Source organism: Lycorma delicatula, chromosome 4 (genome assembly GCF_047948215.1).
Source record: "Lycorma delicatula isolate Av1 chromosome 4, ASM4794821v1, whole genome shotgun sequence".
NCBI lineage: Eukaryota > Metazoa > Arthropoda > Insecta > Hemiptera > Fulgoridae > Lycorma > Lycorma delicatula.
Window position 1 is genome coordinate 66,622,549 of NC_134458.1, and position 20,499 is coordinate 66,643,047.

The 20,499-nt window shown below is 29.7% G+C and overlaps 1 protein-coding gene across 8 annotated transcripts in view; it reads left to right on the top strand.

The window, feature by feature from the left end:
* Ca-alpha1D (Ca[2+]-channel protein alpha[[1]] subunit D) overlaps positions 1–20,499 on the top strand; it is a 659,257-nt gene that overhangs the window by 401,503 nt on the left and 237,255 nt on the right. For all 8 annotated transcript variants that reach the window (XR_012756106.1, XM_075363219.1, XM_075363216.1 and 5 more), the window contains exons 16-21: positions 6,446–6,540; positions 9,757–9,896; positions 11,456–11,556; positions 13,332–13,458; positions 17,264–17,393; positions 18,744–18,910. Coding sequence is in view for 7 of the 8 variants with exons in the window: in XM_075363219.1 (XP_075219334.1) it covers positions 6,446–6,540; positions 9,757–9,896; positions 11,456–11,556; positions 13,332–13,458; positions 17,264–17,393; positions 18,744–18,910 (760 nt within the window). In the remaining variant the exon portion in view is untranslated. The remainder of the gene's footprint in view (positions 1–6,445; positions 6,541–9,756; positions 9,897–11,455; positions 11,557–13,331; positions 13,459–17,263; positions 17,394–18,743; positions 18,911–20,499) is intronic.

Sequence of the window (20,499 nt, forward strand, 5' to 3'; positions counted from 1 at the left end):
AAGGAAATATCAAAATTAAAAACTGTTAATTACAAAAACGATTCATTTAAGTAAGCAAAATTTTATTATGGAATTTGTTGTAATTTCATTTAGATTCATTAAAGAAAAAATTTGTTCACAAATATAAGTTGAGCTGAAGATTACTAAATATTTCTTGGCAAGTTTTTTTTTTTTTGAATTTCCGTGTTTTCCATTATTCAATTGCTTACAAAAAAAGCTAATATTGAAACATTTATCGTGGGCTGCATAAATTCATTACCCGGGCCGGATCCGGGTCCTCGGGCAGTATGTTGCCCATGCCTGGGTTAGGGTGTATACCTGAGTGGCTGATGCTGATATTGAAAACAAATTTCAGGTTAAATATTCTGGGATAAGAAACTGCCCTCCCTCATAGCAGTAGCCCGATTACTTATTTTTATTTATTTTTCACCAGAGAAATATTAAATTTCTTGGTTACAGAAACCAAGCTTCATCCAAAAAAACACAAGCATGAAGAGAGATTGTGAGAAAATTCAAAACATTTTCTAGATTACAAAGATGGGTTGATGTATGCTTCAGTCAGATTAAAAATATGATTCCTTAGTAACAAACATGTGTATCATTGGGGGGAAAAATGTACTTTATGTCCCAGTAACATTACTGGGATATACTTTTCTTTCCTGACACAACAGCTCTCAACTGATTTCAGGCAATAAGTTCACTGTTGCACATTAGCTCTCTGCCAGATATTTCAAGGGGACAACCTGGGCATGACCCTTGGTATAAGGTAAGAACTTATATAAATTCTGTGAATGATGCTTTAAAAAAATATTTTATATTTAAACAAAATATTTGTTTGATGAATCAATAATAGGTATGAAAACTCAGTCTGTCTATACAGTATATGCTAAATAAAAGGCATGCTTGATTTGGAGTGAAAAAATTTGATCTTTGCAATGGTGAGATCAATTGTGTTGTGCATATGGACTATAGTTCCACTGGAACTATCCAGTGGAAAAAGCTTTTTAGAAACTGGGGATGATTCTTTTGCTGAAAAAGTATTATTTGATTTGATGACTAAGAGTAGGTTGTTAGATAAGGGCGACCATTTGTTTACAGACAACTTCTACACAAAGTTACCACTTGCTAAGAAGCTGTTTGAAAAATATACTTATTTTAACTGGTGCCCTGAACAAAAGATTTATCCAAAAATTTGTCTTGAAGACCAAGCTAACAGTTTTATACAGTGTCTTTATTTTAGAAATAAAAAGGAAACTCGTCTCTGTGTTACAAGCAAAAACCAACCCAGAAACCAGTGTATTTACTATTTACAGGCTGTCATGCTGAAGATTCTGTTATCCAAAGCAGGAGTGGTTTACAGTTGAAAAAACCTGTATTAATTATTAATAAGTACAATTTGTATAAGGGAGGAGTAGATTTGAATGATAAAATCTATTAACATATCTCTTGTACTAGACCGACCAGGAGATATTAGAAAAAAATTTTCTTTAATGCGTTTGACACGGCATTGTTAAATACCTATATCTTGTATGCAAACAATACAGCAAAACTTTTGTAACAATGAGACTTTCTTGTGAGCGTTGTGGAGGAACTAGTAAATAAGAAAATTTACTAGATCCAGTAATAAATGCCTCCCAGTTCCGAGTAGTACAGACAAACATGAACTGGTACATCTCTCTGGTAACAAACTTCAGCCATGCATTTTTTTTCAAGGAAACAAAAAAGTCAAGAAGCCACTTTTGGTGCCCAGGTTGCAATTCTGGGATACATCCTGCTTGTTATCACAAACTGCAGCACATTTGGAGATCAGTGAAGTTTGGTAGGAAAAGACAATATTCTGACTCTGAATCAGAATAAAATTTGAGCTACAGTTCATGTGTACATATTGTAATTTATCTTGTGTGTGTATTAGTTATATCAAGCTATAGAATTTTATGTTTTTGGAATCTGTATAAAATATTGGTTTTTTTTTATATATAATGAAAAAAAGAAGTAGATGTAGTTTTTTTGTTAAAAAAAATTTCAATTTTAGTTTTTTCTTCTTTTTATCACGATATACCTGGATAAAAGATATGCTTCTGATTTTTTCATTACATGATTTAAAATTTTCCAAAAAAAATGGTATATTATAGTGATAGTTTATCTTTTATATTTGTTTTATGGAAAGTCCTTTTAATTGGGCCTTCAATTTGCTTAAAAATCGGTTAGCATTTTAGAAAAAATAGACAGTGGTTCCAGGGTTAAAATGTTTTCATCATTAAAAAATTTTTAATCGCCTTAATATATTCTAATAATTAATATAATTATTATTCTAATAAATATATTCTAATTTTACCTGAAACTTTATTATGTTCAAAACAAAAATAAATTATCTCATATATTTTAGCACAATTTTCTAGCTTCATCATTTATGACATTTTTATGTGTTCTGCCATCAGTTCTAATTAATTTCTCTGTTACCTTTCTGTTAAACTGTTTCTTTAAACTGTTACATTTCTTGGTAGTTAACTAATTACTTTTATAAGTTTATTTGTTTTCAATTGAATTTAATTTCATAGAAACTTGTAGGCCTGAGTCTATGTTTTGCTTAATTTTTGAATTCATATTGTTCTCTTTTAATCTCTCTTTAACCCATTATTTTGTTCTCAGATTTTTCTTTAGTTTATACTTCATCATTATTAAAATGTAGTTGGAGTCAATATTTGCTTCTAGATATACATTTTATAGTTCATAATTTGATTTTAAAATTGTATTCTAATCATTACAAAATCTAACTGATACTTTCCCGTATTTCCTATTCTCAAATTAATTTAAAAGATATGAGATCATTTGGTTTCTGAATCCTGTAAATTTGGGTCAACTTAGAGCTCTTTTCCAAGCTGGAAAAGAGTGAAAAAAAAGAAATATAGAATCACTTTATGATTTAAATGTTACCAACCTATATGTTATATTGTGGTAAAAAACTTTGTGGCCAATCTGTACAGGTATTTGTAAAATTTTTTAGGTTAGTAATATGTAGTTATTCCCTTGCGAGATTATGATTTTTTTCAAGATTTTTATATAAAATATTAGTTTTCTGTTCAGTGCTAGATTAGTTCTCAAAAATGTAGAGAAAAATAAAAAAAAGATTTTGTAATTTCAAAAATAAAGGTTGTAAAGGGATAAGTGAAAAAATTTTAGCTGTATAAGGTTTGTGTCATGGACATATTTCCATGTAGATAGGTAAAAAGGAAAATGTATTTTACCTCCTGTTAAACTGATAAATCAATGTATTGGTTGTTTATAACATTTATTATATGTATTCTTTGTTCAGTTTAACCCTTTGTTGCTGTTACCTTACATTGTTCATATTCCATTCTTTTAGTCACTTAGTCATTATTAGATTTTTTCTTGGCAATTATCCATACACTAAGTTACTGACAACAAATTATCATCATTATCTGATAATTTTGGATGGTAATTTGAAAGAGCTACTTGTGTTCTTTGCTCTGTTGCATCTTGTTAGTGCTACCTTGTAAACAACTGGTGTTAACATGATGACTGTGGAACACACACCATACCTGGATGCATATAGACTATGCACAGGTTTGACTATGGAGACTATGTATTTTGGTTTAGTTTATTTGTGTACTTTAGGAACAAACTTTGCTACAACACTTTTAGGAACAATTGGCCATTCAGTTAGACCTACACTTCTTCAGTCTATATCAATAGAGTTATTTTTGTTCCAAATTTGAAGCTATTTGCTATTAAAAGCATACCTTATGTATGCAGAATTTTGAACATTGTTACCAAGGTAAGTTATAATTTTTTTCTATATTATTTACTTATAGTATATATTTATATATTATTTCATTATTGTATATTTATGATTCTGCTATTATCTTCTGTGCATTGAATACAACTCAAATGTTTATTAATAATAATTTTGTTATTTTAAGTTTTCAACTACTGTAAGTGTATTTTTCAAAAATTTCTTTTTATTCTCAAATCCTTTGTGTTTTCAGGTAATGTCTAATATCCTCAGCTAAGGAGTAAAAAGGAATGCTGCTGGCTTCTCCTTCAAAGACATCGACCAAAAAAGAACATATGTTGTTAGCCTCTGCGATCACATCAACAGCAGTACATTCCCTAGAAAATGTAACAAAATAAATATGTATTATAGAATAGCTGGTCACCATATCAGCTGGTGACAAGTTTTTGATTGATATCAATCAGATAGTCAGCTATTTTCTTAGTGAACAGTCTTCATTGGATGATGAAGAAATTGAACAAACAATTGTTATAAAATGTTATTGTTCCTCAATCCGGGTTTTCCCCTGAAAATTCAATATCACTTAACTGCATTTTGCTCATCTCAAGCTTTGACATCATTCCCTATAACAACACACCGAGGGAAAATGACCTCGATGTGAAACTATGACATTCCTGGGCAGCCAGATGTGCACTTCAAAAACAAGCTCAGCCTGAAAATCATTCCTGACTTATCTGTTGGTTTTTAAAATTTTTAGCAAATAACATATTTCTCAGTATAATGCTAAAAGAAAGAAATATTTAAGCCTTTTATTTATTGAATGAAACAAATTTCTTCATGGAGTGCATGAAACTGGGGAAAGGTATGACAAAATAACAGTTTGCAAAGTTTTTAGTTCTAATTCTTATGTCTGGAAGTATAAACATTAGGATGTTTCAAATACCGGAAAATCATGAAGAGTAGAACTAGAAACGGGAAGTGGAAAATCATGGAGGAAAGTTGTAACTGACTTCTTGTATACTGTCTTTGTGAAAGGAGAACTTTGAAGCGATATGCCAAATTAGAACTGCATTTAACATATCTGATAATGAAGATTTACACAGTATCAAAAGTGAAACTCATTCATATTATGGATGACATCGTTTTCAGGATTATCAGGATCTGAAGAAGAAACCTTTCTGCAATGAATAAGCAGTAAAAGATACAAATTTCTTCTAGAAAAGATAATAAAAGAAAAACCTTTAGAGTATGTAAACAAAAAAAAACTAGATGAACTATGCCATATTTTTGTACTTATGAACCAGGCCATTGCTAAGCTGTGAAAAGGAATGCTGCTGGCTTCTCCTTTAGTGACATCAACCCAAAAAGAAAATATGCTATTAGCCTCTGTGATCATATCAACAGCAGTACAATACAATATTTATAAATATTGTATTTAATATATATATTAGCCTAAATTTACTATGCTTTTCTATTACCAAAGAAACAAACAGTATTTAATAATTTAGTTTAATTATTTTAATTGTGTTTAATGTTTATATTTACATCTTTTTTTTAAACAAATGTGCAATTAAAATTATCTTTTTGTAAATTAATTTTTTTTCATAATTTCTACGGGTATGATACATTTCCACAAGATTTATTATAGTCCTTTTTGCTGCAGCTTGTATAAAGATTTTTAGATTTATATATTAGTTGTATTGTTAATAAGAAGTAATGTAGAAAGTAATTTTAACTAAATTGTAAACTGTTACATGTGTTTTTAGTGTTTGTTATATTCAGGTGATATACTTAATGTTTAAATATAAAATTTCAGTAAAAAATATTTTTTTTTACTAGGTGTTAAAATATTTTATGCTGGTTACCTTTCATGGTTCATGAACGAATAGATATTTACTGTATAAGTTGAATAAGCAATAGTTCTCATTTTATTATTTAATAAAAAATTCCGTAAAATAAATATTCCTAAATAAATGTTGCCTTAAACATATAAAATGTTATAAAATAGTTAATATAATAAATCACAGCTGTTTTCTGCATTTTGTGTACTGTATTTTTGTGTATAAGAATAAAAATCTCCGTGTGTAAAAATGACTGGTGATAAATGAATAATTTAGCAACTATTCGGTTACAACAAAATTAATTATTTTTCAGAGCTGAAATTCTGTGTGGATAATGTATTCAGCCATAGTAAAAATACTATTGTTTATTACAATAACAGTAAATTAGTATGCAAGAAACCAGCAGGCAATCAAAATGCTGATTGCTGATAATTTTGAATATTGTGTATTGCTGGTCATATAACTCCCCAGTTATGTTGCTAAGTGACGGGGACCATGGACCATCTGCATACTCTTTTTCTTTTAGTTTTCACTTTGAGTGAATTTTTATTTATGAAAATAAAAATTATGGTGATATCAGAACGCATTTTGTGCTCAGAAAATTAAAAAAAAAAAAATCATATCTGTGAACTTGTATAAATTTAGCAGGTGCAGTAAATGAGTTGGGATCAAACCGATCTTCAGGTGACTAACATTCATACACACTATCCATACATACATGTTCTGAATAAATCTGTTTTAGGTATATCAATAAATTATTTATGATTATTATCCATACATACATGTTCTTAATAAAACTGTTTTAGGTATATCAATAAATTATTTATGATTATTCTTAACTTAATGTAAGATATCCTGTTGAATGTCTTTTTGGCTATTGCTGTTGACAACTTGGCCGATGCAGAATCTTTAACAGCTATAGAAAAAGAAGAAGAAAATGAAGAGGTATCTATATTAATATAAGCTTTTTATGAAGGATTTATAACTAGTTTTTTTTATGAAGTAAGTCTATTACTACTTTTTTAATACCTACAAAAAAGCTTTATGCCAGTGAAGAAAATTAGACAGAGCAATACATTTATATTTATTTCTTAGAAATCAAACTTTAGTCTTTCAGTTCTTATTATCCGACATATGCTACAATCTCTACCTGTTGTAATAAATTAAATAATTATTCTGCCTGTTCAATTTTCACAGTCAGTAAAGGTGCTGGTATTCTGTTTTAAACTAATACAGTGAATGTATTTAAAAAAATAATTGTTCTGTATCTGGAGAATTACAAGGGCTGTTCTGAATGTGACCTCTGATTGGCTTTTGAAAATAAACTGGGTGCTTCAGCATGTCCAGTTAGCACTAGCAGTGTACGAGGGCTTTTTTTCAACCTCCAATTGTGCATCTAAGTAAACAAGAGATAGGCAGGAGCAAGGTCTGCGCATCGTGCCATTGCACTGCACCCCCCATCACAACCTCTGCCATTACCGGCTCCATTGCATCAGTCTGAGCAGCCAAGTTACAAGCAATTGATCATGGTCACTACGATCGATGCTCCTGCCAAATGTGAGTTGCAAAGTGCGATACATTTTCTGCAAGCAGAAGGATGTAGCGCTGCTGAAATCCATCACAGAACGAGCCTAGTGTATGGCGTAAACTTTGAGTGATGGTAGTGTACTGGACTGGTGAGGAAATTTAAAGAAGGGTGAAAGGATCTCCATGACGAAGGTGGGCAAGGGTATAACTCTGTTGCTACTGTACGCCTGGTTGAGCATGTTGATGATTTTGTCCATGACAAACAGAGGTTTAAGATATGTGACCTTTCTGCAGAAATCCCAGAAATTTCAAGGTCTTCTCTGTACAGAATTGTGACTAAAGACCTACGACACCGTAAACTGTGTGCACGTTAGGTCCCAAAAATATTGAATAATGATTCAAAACACAGCGAATGACATCAGCCTTAATGTTTCTCACGCGTTATGATAATGAGAGGGAAGAGTTTTTAATGTCTTTCGTTACTGGTGATTAGACTTTGACATCCAGTATGACAATCCACTATCCAATCCATCCAGTATGACTGATCCAGTATGACAATCCAGAAACCAAAGAACAGTCTTAAGTAGTAAATGCACACTTCTTATCCGTAAAAAAAAGCTCTAACAGACACTGAGCAACAGGAAAACAATGGTTACAGTTTTTTGGGGCCATAAAAGTGTCTTGTTGGTAGACTTTATGGAGTAGAGGACAACAATAACAAAGGAAGTTTATTCGCCTTTGCAGAGCGATCCAGAACAAACGAGGCATGCTCTTGTCCAGCGTGGTTTAGATCCACAACAATGCATGACTGCACTGTATAAACATGACTCAAGACCTTAAACAATTCAAGTGGAAAGTTTTCGACCATACACCATATAGTACAGATCTAGCACCTAGCAATTTTCACCTTTTGAGAATTGAAGGCATGGTTGGGTGGACAACACTTCACGAAGTGTTGTTCAAGTTCTTCAACGAAGAACTTAAGGAGGCTGTCAAAACGTACTTTACTTTACTGGCAGCAAACTTCTTTGAAGAGGCATCAAAAAGCTGCTGGTGTCACGATTTGACAAATGCCTCAATTGTTTTGATGATTTTGTGGAAAAATAAGTTAGATACTACTCAATTATGTCAGTATGTCTTTTCTTATAGCCCATCAGGGGTTGAAAATCCCTCGTGTAATCTTATTACATGTCTGTTATGTTGTGTGCTGGTAAAGCAGCAGTTGGTGTAAACTGACAGTATAGTGTTAAGTACTTTATCAAGCTTACTGAAGGTGGCTTTAACCATAAATTCAGATAACATACAAGCACTACCATGACTTAATTGAACTTTCTGAATTACCTTATAGAAACAGGGCATGCATTCAAAAATATTAACTATACATGAAAATTTGAAATATAGTACATTAAAGCTATGATTTCAACATTCTTGAATGTTATGAAGTTTACAAACTCTATCTAAATTTGGTAAAAAGAAAAAGGCTATTAAATGAACAAATAATATGGATGAAATATTTTATTCAACACAATGGGGCTTCCCAGTTACTAAAAGATAAGCGCCCTTACTCACAGTGTCTCCAGTATCTCCATTGATGAATGAGCTGTATAATTATCAGAGTTACTATAAGCATAATTTCACATATTTTAGAAAGAATTCATTTTGCAATTTTAAATGTTCTTATGTGTTGTCACATTTCATTATGTTGAACAGTGAATTAAATATTTTATATTTTTAATGATTTTTCCATTGTAAAATCTGGTAAGTTGTAATTCCATAATGATTTAACTCGACAAATAGATAAGATTTGTTTACAGATTATTAAAAAATTTTTCCAGTTACATTTCTTTAGTAACGGGGCTTTAGAAAGGAGTAAATGTGAGTATAAAAAACTTATAATATGTTTTAACCAGAAATACCATATCTTTATGGCATTTTTGGTCTATGATTTAAAAAACAATTGAAAGTTTTCTGTGATATTGAAAAGTGGAAAATGATTCCAGTCATTTAAATATCAGATGTTTTATATGCTAATTATGGAACTGTAGTTCCCCATTTAATTTTTTGTTGCTTTCAGCAATTTCAAAGAGAGCATTGGTAGCCTTGTTAAATAAATACTATGAATGATAGACTGCTAACAGGATGTCTTACACCTTATAAGAACTTGGAGATTATCCAGAAAAAATTTCAATTATTTTAGAATGTTGGTACAAATTTTAATAAACTACTCTCCCACTGAGGCAGCTACCTACTTTTTATAAAACACAAAACTGAGTGAAGCTTTACTGATAGTTGTTCTGTTATCCAGTAGAGCTGGATTAGTTGTACTGTTAGAAAAATAATGATTAACAGATAAATACAAAATTTTTATCCGTTAGTTTTTTTTTAACTTTTTGATCAGATGTTACTTTTATGACGAAAGTATTTACAATCATGTAACAAAATAATACCTGCGTTATAATCGGATCACAAAATTATGTACAGATAATGTAGGGACATTTCTTACTAGTATTAATTTATCATTTAATTGTTGTCAACTTGAAAAATTGCATCTGTCTAATGTATTTCTTTTTGTAATATATTTTGTCATTTAAAATATAATCTTGATTCCTTTTTAACTGGTGTTTTTACAATCAGGCTGAAAAGCAGCAACAGTCTCGAGCTGGATCTCAAGAAGTGGGTGAAGAGGAAGGGGATGAACAGGATATGGAATTCAGTGGAGAAGAGCTAGGTGAAACTGATGAGGAAGGTAACCTCGATGAAGAAGGTGATGAGACGTAAGTTTTCCTCAGATATATATGTGTAATATTTTATTATTTATTTATATGCTTTCTGTCAAACTTAACTCTTATTTTCATTTTCTTGTTTTTTTCACAACTCCTCTGCAGCCTTCTCTATATGTTGTAGCGAGAAGATGGAGACAAATTTTTGTTTTCTCTGAGTCTGGAGAAGAATCTCTATATTGTCTTTACTCCTGACTTCCTTATATTAAAAATACTACTCTCCCAGCTTTCTCCATAAAGTTTTCTTAACTACTTCATCAATATTTTACCATCTGGGAAGAAAGGTATTTTTGCATGGAACTTAAGTATTCAGTTGAGTTTATAAACATATGAACAAAACACCATTTACTATTCTTTTCCTGCTTGTTGATATGTCATATATTTTTATTTAATACAATTGTGATAATGGCTTATTTATGAGTTAACATACTATGCTCTATCCATTTCTGAGCTCTCTTTTCTAAAGATTGTATTTAAAATATTACTTTCATTAAAATTACCACATTGTCATGTATGATTTTAATTGACCAAGTACTCTATTTCATATTTTTAATAGCATCTATATATAATGAAGTTGAATATAAAAATTCTGGATTATTTTTTTTTATGATTAAGAATTTCAAAAAAAGTTAATATATTATGCTAACTAAATCAGTAAGGTAGTTAATTTAATATCAGTTAAATAGTAATTAAATGAGCTATTTATTAAATAACATTATAGTACTGAATCTGCCCATGTGGTGGTATTATATTATGGTATGACATTATATTATTGCGTCATGTATTTTTCTAAATCCTTATTGTTCATTCACTCCATTCCACTCATCACTACTTATCATTCACTCCCTGTTCAGAATTCTTAGGAGAATATTTGCTGAATGCAAAATTAGATTGATTGTCCTGTATTCTTGATACTTTCATGCATCTTACTTTTTGGGGCTTGGATTCATGATTCTAATCCACAAAACCTTAAGAAAACCTGACTACATCTCACAGTTGTAGATCGTGTTACTCAATTTCACTGGCTCTTGTAATCCTTCTTCATTATGATAATTTATCACTTATGTTGGCAGCTAATATATTACCAGTTTTCAATTTTTCTGTCATTTATTCCTTGTAAAACTTCCTTGTAAGTTAATCTTACAAACTTCATTTATTAACAAATTATTTACCTCTATTTGTGATCAACACCATGAAAATTGGTGTCCTTATTGATTTCATAATTAATCTATATGATGTTCTCTAATCGATAGATCATGTAAACACCATTTATAAATGTACTATCTGTTTATTAATGTGTTTAAAAATAATGATTTTATTAAAGAAAAATTCTTCAATTAGACAAAAAAGATTCGATAAGCTGATGGCACATTTAAAAATATCAAATGGCCAAATGACATAGTCAAGTTACCACATGTCTATAGTAATGATTTACTGTTCCACATAAATCTATAGTTATCAGATTTACAGAATCTAGATATTCTGTAATATAGAGATGGAAGTATTTATTTTTTATAAAGGATCTTGTAAATGTTCTGTATCTGCTATTTCAGATCTGTCAAAGATGATGAAACAGCAAGCCATACAAAAGTCCAGCTTGATATTGGCGAGAGTGAGGATTATGTGTTTGATGATGATCAGAGAGAAAATCAAGGTATTGTAACCAAAAACTATTTTGAAACTTTTTTCTAACTCTGTGTGTGTGTGTGTGTGTGTGTGTGTGTGTGTGTGTGTGTGTGTGTGTGCTACAAACACAGAGGAAGGGTACTACAAACCCTTCCATTGAATGCCATTGATCAGGTTAGATACAGGTAGTTTTCTATTTTGCTTGGAACCAAACTCACACCGTATCCTAATATCTGTTATCCGTTCTTATCTTTATCTGTTTGTATGTTCTTTAATTTACTTTCTGTGTTAAATGCGTTGTCTTTTGACTCCATTAAAACTTTTTCAACTTCAAATTAAAATGTTGATGTTTTTATTTTTTGGCACCTTATCCACAGTCAAAGAGTATCATTTGTTTGTAAGTGGAAAATTATATTATTCTTATCTTGAACTTTCATGACTTGGAAAGGCAGTAATAACTTATTGTTCATTTCACATGAGATGTACAGTCATCATAGAATCAACCTCCAGGTGTTATTTCAGGATGATTCGATCTCATCATCTTCCACTCTCTTAAAACAATAAAAATAGATATCACTTCTAACAAAAGTCATACCATCTTTCAACTGTTTCAAGCCAAAAATTTCAGTGCAGAATGAGTCTGTTTTTTGGAATTGGGAATTCCACCTTTTCCTAGCTTGTTTTTGTTCTTTTCACTGTCCATTATTAAAGTTTTCTTTTGGCAAACTCAAACTCATACATTTGGAATTTTCACACATCTGCTTTTGTGTCTTTAAATTTTTAGGTAAGAATGTATTTTCCATTAATTGTTAGTCATTGCTGTCATTAAAACATCACTTATTGAATCACATAGAGCGTTCACAAAATGTGGGATTATATGTTTGATTGGCTTAACAGACAAGCTAACCTAGTTAGAAGATTTATTATTCATTTATTTTGATAAAGAGTGTCTCATGTGATACTGTAATTATTATTATTCTGATCTGTAATGATTTTGTAAATTAATCTGTGTTTTATTTTCAGAGCGATTATTTAACTTCCATAGAGAATTGTTTTGAGTTTCATTCATTTTTATTTTACTTTGAAGAATTTATCAGAAATGATATTAATTTAATTTTTATAATTTTTTGTATACTAGTAACTGAAACGCTTGTGGGAGAGGACTTTCAGGAAATAAAGCATAGACATTCTGCACTTCCTCGACGTACATCTGATATCAGTGAAAATACTCAGATTAAACCTCTCCCACCAGAGTCTTCACTTTTTTTATTTTCCAGTACTAGCAGGTTTGTTATGAACTAATAATAAAATGATTTATTCTTTGTATCATAGTGAGATGCATATCGATATAGTATTTATGTTTTCATTTGTATCATAATGTAGGATTTGTAACTGACTTGGCACGATTTGTAGCTAGCTTATTATTTTTATTAACATGTTTATCAAGTATACATTACAGTGTTTTATATTTCTGTTTAATATTTTTTTATTATAGTAAAGTAAAATTTTTTAAAAGAAATTTGGAAAAGTGCACTCATTAATTTCTCCTTCTATTACTATGTTTTATGCAGTGGCAAAGAGTGTATCCTTATTTATTTTGTATAGTTACTCGACATTACTCAATATAATTGAACTCATCGATTGTTCTGAAGTATGTTATCTAAACTGTGTCTTGTATTGTATGTATTGTTATAAAACGTTTCTGATAATTTTTAAGTAGTTTGTAAATAATGATCGGTGTAATTTCTTGTTTGGGCATGATTTTTAACCGTTATGTATTTCATAATATGTGAACTCACTCAGAAGAGGAAGAAGATTTTGAGGAAGGGGTAACCGCACGTCCTCGACGACTATCTGAATTCAAGATGGCAACCAAGAAACAGCCTATTCCACAGCAGAGTTCCTTCTTCATTTTTTCTAATACAAACAGGTGATGTTACAAAAATTTAAAAGGTTGTCAGTTCTTTATGTCTACCTGGATTTTCCAGTCCAATACTTGTTGCTTTTTATTTTGATTGCTTTAATTAAATTTTTATTATTGTAGTACAAAATTATTAATTTTGAATCATTTTTTTTTAAAGGTGAAGTCTTCTTTTGCTTACACAGTGCATTGCTTTTATCAGAAATTATCTGATATACATTACATATTATATTATCATATTCAGTGTACATATAGAATAAACTCAATAATAATTACATCTGTTTTTCTAAGTTAATATTACTGGTACTAAAATGCAAAACTATACAAGTTAACAAAAGTTACCGTAGTTTAAAAATAATGGTAATATTAAAAACTAAGAAAAATTAATTCAAGTGGTTGTTCCTGACTAATATATAAGTATATATGTTTTTATACAGTGGCATTTATAGTCTTTCTGTTGATAAAAACACCTTTGCAAACATTACTTTCTGTACTTTAATTTGCCCCTACTGAATATAAGGAGAGTGTTTATTCTATTGTTTCTCAACAGAAGAAAGTATTTCAGTTTGTGGCTTTACACTTTTATATCCCAGTTTTTCTTAAAACTGTGATGTACGTAAAGCACTGAATGTATAAAAAGTATTGATCAGAGTTGTTTTCTCTGTAATCATAGTTGTCGGTCCCATCGGTGGGGAGTGAAGATATTGATTATAGAACTGAATATCACTGCATATTAATTTATATCATATGGTGATGTACAACAATGTATATTAGGTGATGTGGAATTACTCTAGTAAGCTCGGTAAGGGTGCTTTTGTTTTTTTGAATGACAGTACCATTTTAAGTATGATTTGTCATTTGTCTGGTCATATATAACTGTTTGGTTATGACTTGTGACATACATAGACTTAATTCTACTGCTTTCATAAACAGAAAGATATTAAGAATGAAGTACGTAGTATTCACCTAAATTATTAAATTGTATTTCAAAATTTTGATCTTAGAAATAAACAAAATTTTGATAACATTTCAAATCATGAATTTTTTATTCATGATTTCTGTTTAGAGTTATATTCACCTACCTACTAACTTATAATCATTGACTAATAACTAATTGCTTTTAACTTTTAATCACAAGTAAAAGTATTTTTTAATAAATGCTTTATATTATAGTGTGTGATCTTATAGCTTTTTTTGATGGCAGATAAAATGGATATGTTAAGAAGTTATTCATTGCATTCTTTCTTATTAATTACTTGCTTTATTCTTCTGTGCATAAAATTTTCACCTCTTGCAGTTCTAGCTGGTCAGCTTTACTTCCTTGTTGATCATTGACTGTTCTCATTTAGTGATAGGCACCATTATGTCTAAGTTTATTTTTATTCATATCTCAAACTACTCAATTTTAGTAACTTATTATTTTTTAGGTGAAAAAAAAAAACAGCCTACAGTAAAAAGTGTTAGAAGCATTCATTCGGCACACTTTTTACTACTCTCTCTTATACCCAATCTATCATGCTAACAGATCATGTAGACCTTTGATGGTATTAGAAGATCCCATGTATTTGAAAAGCCTGTATCTTTGACTAACATATTTTTTTCTGATATTCTTATGATGCTGTCCAGTTATAATACATTCCCAGACCTAAATTGTGTGTTGTGTGTGTAATTAATATTTGTGTAATACATTGTTGTAATAGATTGTTTTTACATAAAATTATACTGAATTATGAATCTTGTTACTTAAAATATTAACAAAAAATTGGCTTGTTAAGAAACTTTATTCCTTTCTTGTTTTTAATTCTTGTCTTATTATTTTAGTTAATGCCAAATTGTTTTAAATTGTTAATCCATCTTTTAAATTAGAAAAGAGAGTAATGATATACTGATAACTATTATTAGTATTAAAACTTTGACAAATTGATACTTTTAAACAGATTTACTGATAAAGAAATTAATGCATTCAGTAATTGTTTAAGCAAAATTTTTTAAATAGTAATCTGGCAAAAATGTAGCTGAACTTTATTGTATTATTTGTGTCGATCTTAAAATATCACCCTTATTCCTTTATTTTTTAAAATTATTTACTTATTGTCTTATCAAAAGAAAAATAATGAAAACACGTTCTGTAATGATTTGTTAGCAAGTTATAAGATTAGCATGAGCTCATTCCTATGTCGAGGTACAATGAAAATATAATTAAACAGTCAATAGTATGTTGAGATACTTCCAACAAGAAATTCATTTTTAAAAGCACTTAAAAATTTACCATTTTCCATTTTGTACTAAAGGTTGAAAAATGTTTAGGTTTAGGTTAAATCAGTAAAAGAGAGAGAAATTTTAACAGCTCTTTTTCAGTAGGTAGGTGGGGAATTACTTGAATCAACAACAATAGGGTTTTAAATTAAAACTGCTCCCATCCTGATATTTATTTAGAAAACACTTATTATTGACATGTTTCAAATGAGTAGATTGGAGCAATAAAAAGATGATAAAAATCATACTTTTTAAAGGGGTATTTATTATTTCCTACCAATAGAAATATACTTTTTTTAAATACTTACTTCTCATTTAAAGAAAAATAATAAAATTAATTTCAAGTCACTAGGTTTAAACAGTCAAAAGTTAGAAAAATACATAAAAATCAAACTTTTAACTTCTGGGAGTATTGTCAGATTTAAAAAAAAACGTAGTATGATTGCTTTTACTTGTATTTCTAATGCTTTTCTAGCATGCTAGAGCATTGTTTTATCATGGAAGAAGATAGTTTTTTTCAGAAATCAAATAGTCAGTCTCTCATATACAAGTAACCATATCAGATTTCTTGTTTGTAGGTAAACTGTTTCTGCTGAAATAAAATACTGGTTTCCCACCTACCACCCACTCAACCAAAGTGTGTGTATGTGTGTGTGTGCATGCACACACACACAAGCATATGTAAAAAAGTTTGTAACAAAGATTTGAAGTATTTTTGAATTCAGGGATCATAAAATATCTAGAAATAAGAAGATCTGTAGTGAGGTTATCTTGTGGCTGATGGTAATACTTTCCCTCTTTTATATATTATAACCAAGAGAACTAAATTATATACTGTAGATAAATGAACAGATTAAACCTTCATTGCTGTCTTGTCCATTTTGGTTAATTAATCTGTGTAAAATGAGTACATAATGTAATAAATTAATTTTAAACAAATTATTTTTTGTGTTTAGAATGATGTAACACACAATTTACTTGAATAAAACATTTGCATGTGATTCAATAAGTACCTTTGAAGGTCGGTGATTCACACCATCCTGTACAGTTTTCTGTTTGTTGAAAACAAAAGGAAATGTTTGTGAGCTTAGCTGTTGCAGGTATACATATCAACTCTCTTAATGAACGAGATTAAACTCTATGTATTTGTTTAGATAGCTTTGTATGACTTAAATCTGTAACCAAATTGAATCTGTATTTATCTGTTCGAGTTAAGAGGTCATGAAAGTAAATAAATTGCTTATAAATCACTAAAGCACTACCATTGAAATCTGTCAAGGGTTTCAGTGTTATCTTTAATTATAGATTTCTCCTTCTCTTTTTGTGTCTAATTAATTATAATAAAGATGTGTGTGGTGTTGATGACAGCATTTAATGATGATTCTGTGGTTCATTATGAACAAAATAAACATTAAATAGCTATTGTACAATAAAGAATTAGTCAAGTAAAAAGGTAGTTTGGGTTCTTTGAATAATTATTCAGTCATAGTTATTTATTACACATTAAATTATAAAATTACTAATTAAATACATTATATTTTTTCTGTATTTTTTTTAGAATTCGGGTCTTTTGTCATTGGCTTTGCAATCATAGTCACTTCGGTAATGTTATTTTGGTTTGCATTATGGTCTCTTCTGCTTTGCTAGCTGCTGAAGATCCTATTGATTCAAATTCATATCGTAACAAAGTAAGTGTGAAAACCTATATAAGTATTCTTTGGTTAACATGCTTGCTTTAATATCTCACTATACATTAAAAAAATTGTTTGTATCATTAAAAACACTATTGATATATATATATCAGCCTTGTTGCTATAATAGTTAAAATTAGAGTTCAGATACTAACACCAAAAATTTGAAAACATAACTCAGATGGTTTTGTTAATTATAGATGATTATCCATTTTATTTTTTTTCTCTAAATATTTTTAGAAAATTACAGAAAAACCAAGCTTGCTTTGAAGTCAAGTTACAATCTTTTTCTTCCTCAAAATTATTAGATACCAATTTGTGACTGGTAAATTAGGTAAAAATTTAGTATACAAACTAACTTCAAAAAGTTCCTGAAATCTGCATTTTTTTTTACAATAAAAATTGTGGGTGAAAAACTAACTTTATAAGTTGTCAGTGTTCATGATGTCATAAATGATAGGCATTTTGTTCTTGTTTCCTCTCCAAAAATAGGAATACCATTTGTTTTTGTGATGTGTATGTGACATCAGTTAAAAATGTCTGTTATTGAATATCATAGGCATAAATCATTTTATATTTGCTTAAAATTTTTGTTGTTAAAGGTATCAGTTTTGATTAAAAAGCATGTAGCGATTAAAACTAAACTTCTTGATGGTGGGTGTCCTCCTACAGTTATGAATAAGAAATATATTGACTATGTTGAAAGTAATATAAGCAAGTTTTGAAAATATTCATCAGAATTTGGATTGTCATTGGAAACCTGCCACTGGATACTGTCCACAAGCATAGTCTGGAGATAGTATTCAAAGCCACGATCTGAAAAATATAAACCTGCAAATCAAATAATTAAATGTAACATATTGAATCCTTTGGCCAGTTGAATTAAAGTATTTTGAGCAATATTTTATTTATTTGCTTTTTTTTGTTCTACAAAATGTGATTTTAGAGATAAGACATGGCTTTGTTGTCACCATATTTTGTATAAGAAACATAAGACTTGTGGCTGAAGTGCTTCACTGAATATTGAGAGAAGAGATTTATTACAGTTTTCCTAGATATGTAATAGTTTGAAGAGTAAAAGTTACACCTAGTTTGTAGACCTATAGTAAAGGTAACGGTTGATATTATCCTTATTTCAAGTTTATTAATAAGCAATGAAAAATTTTGTCATGTAAACCAGGTAGGCCTTCTATGGGTGGAAAATTTCCACCCATGGAAATTTCTGTATAACTTATGGAGGATGAAGCTTTCAGAAGCTAACATAATCTGTGATTTTGTACTGTGTTAGGGTGTATTTAAAATTGTAATAGATTTATTTAGATTATTCTTTTTATACTATTCTTTCAGGTATTAGTTTATTTTGATTACTTTTTTACGACGGTGTTTACTGTTGAAATCTGTTTGAAATTGATTTCTTACGGATTCATCCTTCATGATGGTGCATTTTGCCGTTCTGCCTTTAATCTTCTAGATCTCCTTGTGGTTTGTGTTTCTCTGGTTTCAATTTTCTTTGCGTAAGTATTTATTTTCATTATCATGTTTTTCTTAATCATTATTATATAGAGTAGACCATGAAATATTTGGACTGTTTTTTCTTTGACTGTATTTGAATTATTAATTTGTGGAGATTTAATGACACTAAGTAACTACAAAACTTATTGGTAAGACCTTAAAGAAAAAATTACTTGAAATAACTCAGGATTAGGTTATAAAAATTAATTTTTAATACAGTTACAATAAAAATAATTATTTAATAAATAAAACTATATACTTTTATGAAGATGGGAAATGAAAAAAGATATTACTGTATTATACACAAAAAATTTTGAAATTTTTTTTTTAAACAAAGCTTGTAGTGGTTTTTTTGGCCATCATGTCTCACTCTGATTTTCCACGTTATTGATAGTTTCACAATAGAACGAACGTATCCAGAATAGTCTGAATACGTTTTCAGCCAAGAAATTATAGTCTCTAGAGTATTTTCAAGCACTGGCATCTTGTCATGTTGTTTATCATGGAAGAACTCGACGTCAACTATTTCATTATTCAGTATATGACATCCGATGTCACTTTAATAGTTATTTAACCATTTACTTACATCATTTTCATTGCAGTTTTAAGATGGCCAGTGTTGTTTTGATAATTCAAGTGTCACTAATTTAAGTATATTACAATAAAAAAGTACATTAAAAAAAAGCTATGTACTTAGTACAACACATGATATTTCAATCAGTTAATAAGCTCAGCATTACAGTTGCTTAACAAAGTAATGTCTTAATATAAGATAGTGGTAGACTGTTTTGACTTACCAACGCATTCCATTCATCTATATTGTAACCCATAGGCTGTTAGATTAGAGCAGTGATTCTCAACCTTTTTAGCTTCATGTCCTCCAAAAAGTAAAAAAAAGTACAAGTATAATGATATTTCATGACCCCCCAACTCCAATCCAACGAGACCCAGTTAAAACTATTTAGCTGCATTGATAACAACTGGTATGAACATGCATGTATTGAGTAACAAACATGAGCAATTTACAGGTTCCAACTTCATGTGTTCTCTTTTAATTTGGTCTGCTTGCATAATATTAGCTTTTTTCAGTTAGGTTCTTAAGCAAAATGGATAAATTTGTGCAAAAATGAAGCGAGTCATCTACATCCAGTGAATCGATAAGTGAAAAGACAAGATTAAACAATGATAGTTATTTAAATTATGGGTTTACCTCATTGGATGGAAAGCCACAGTAAGTTACTTGCTTTCAAATCTTTTCTGATGAAAGCATGATGTCATCAAAATTAATTTGACATTTGGAAACTAAACATCCGAATTGAAAAAGCAAACCCTTGGAATTTTTCAAAATTGCATAATTTGAGAAATTAACAAGCTTCTATTTGTAAATCAATTTCTCATAGCATTGTGAATAGCTAAGATGTCCAAACCCCATACAGTTGCAGAAAACCTCATATTGCCTGCTGCAATTGGTATGGTCAGTGTTTTAGTAGAGGTGGAAGAGGCAAAAATATTGAAAAAACACAGTAACAAGCCAAATTGAAGATATGGCTGCCGATGTTCGCGATCCAATAATTCAGCAAGTGAATTCAAG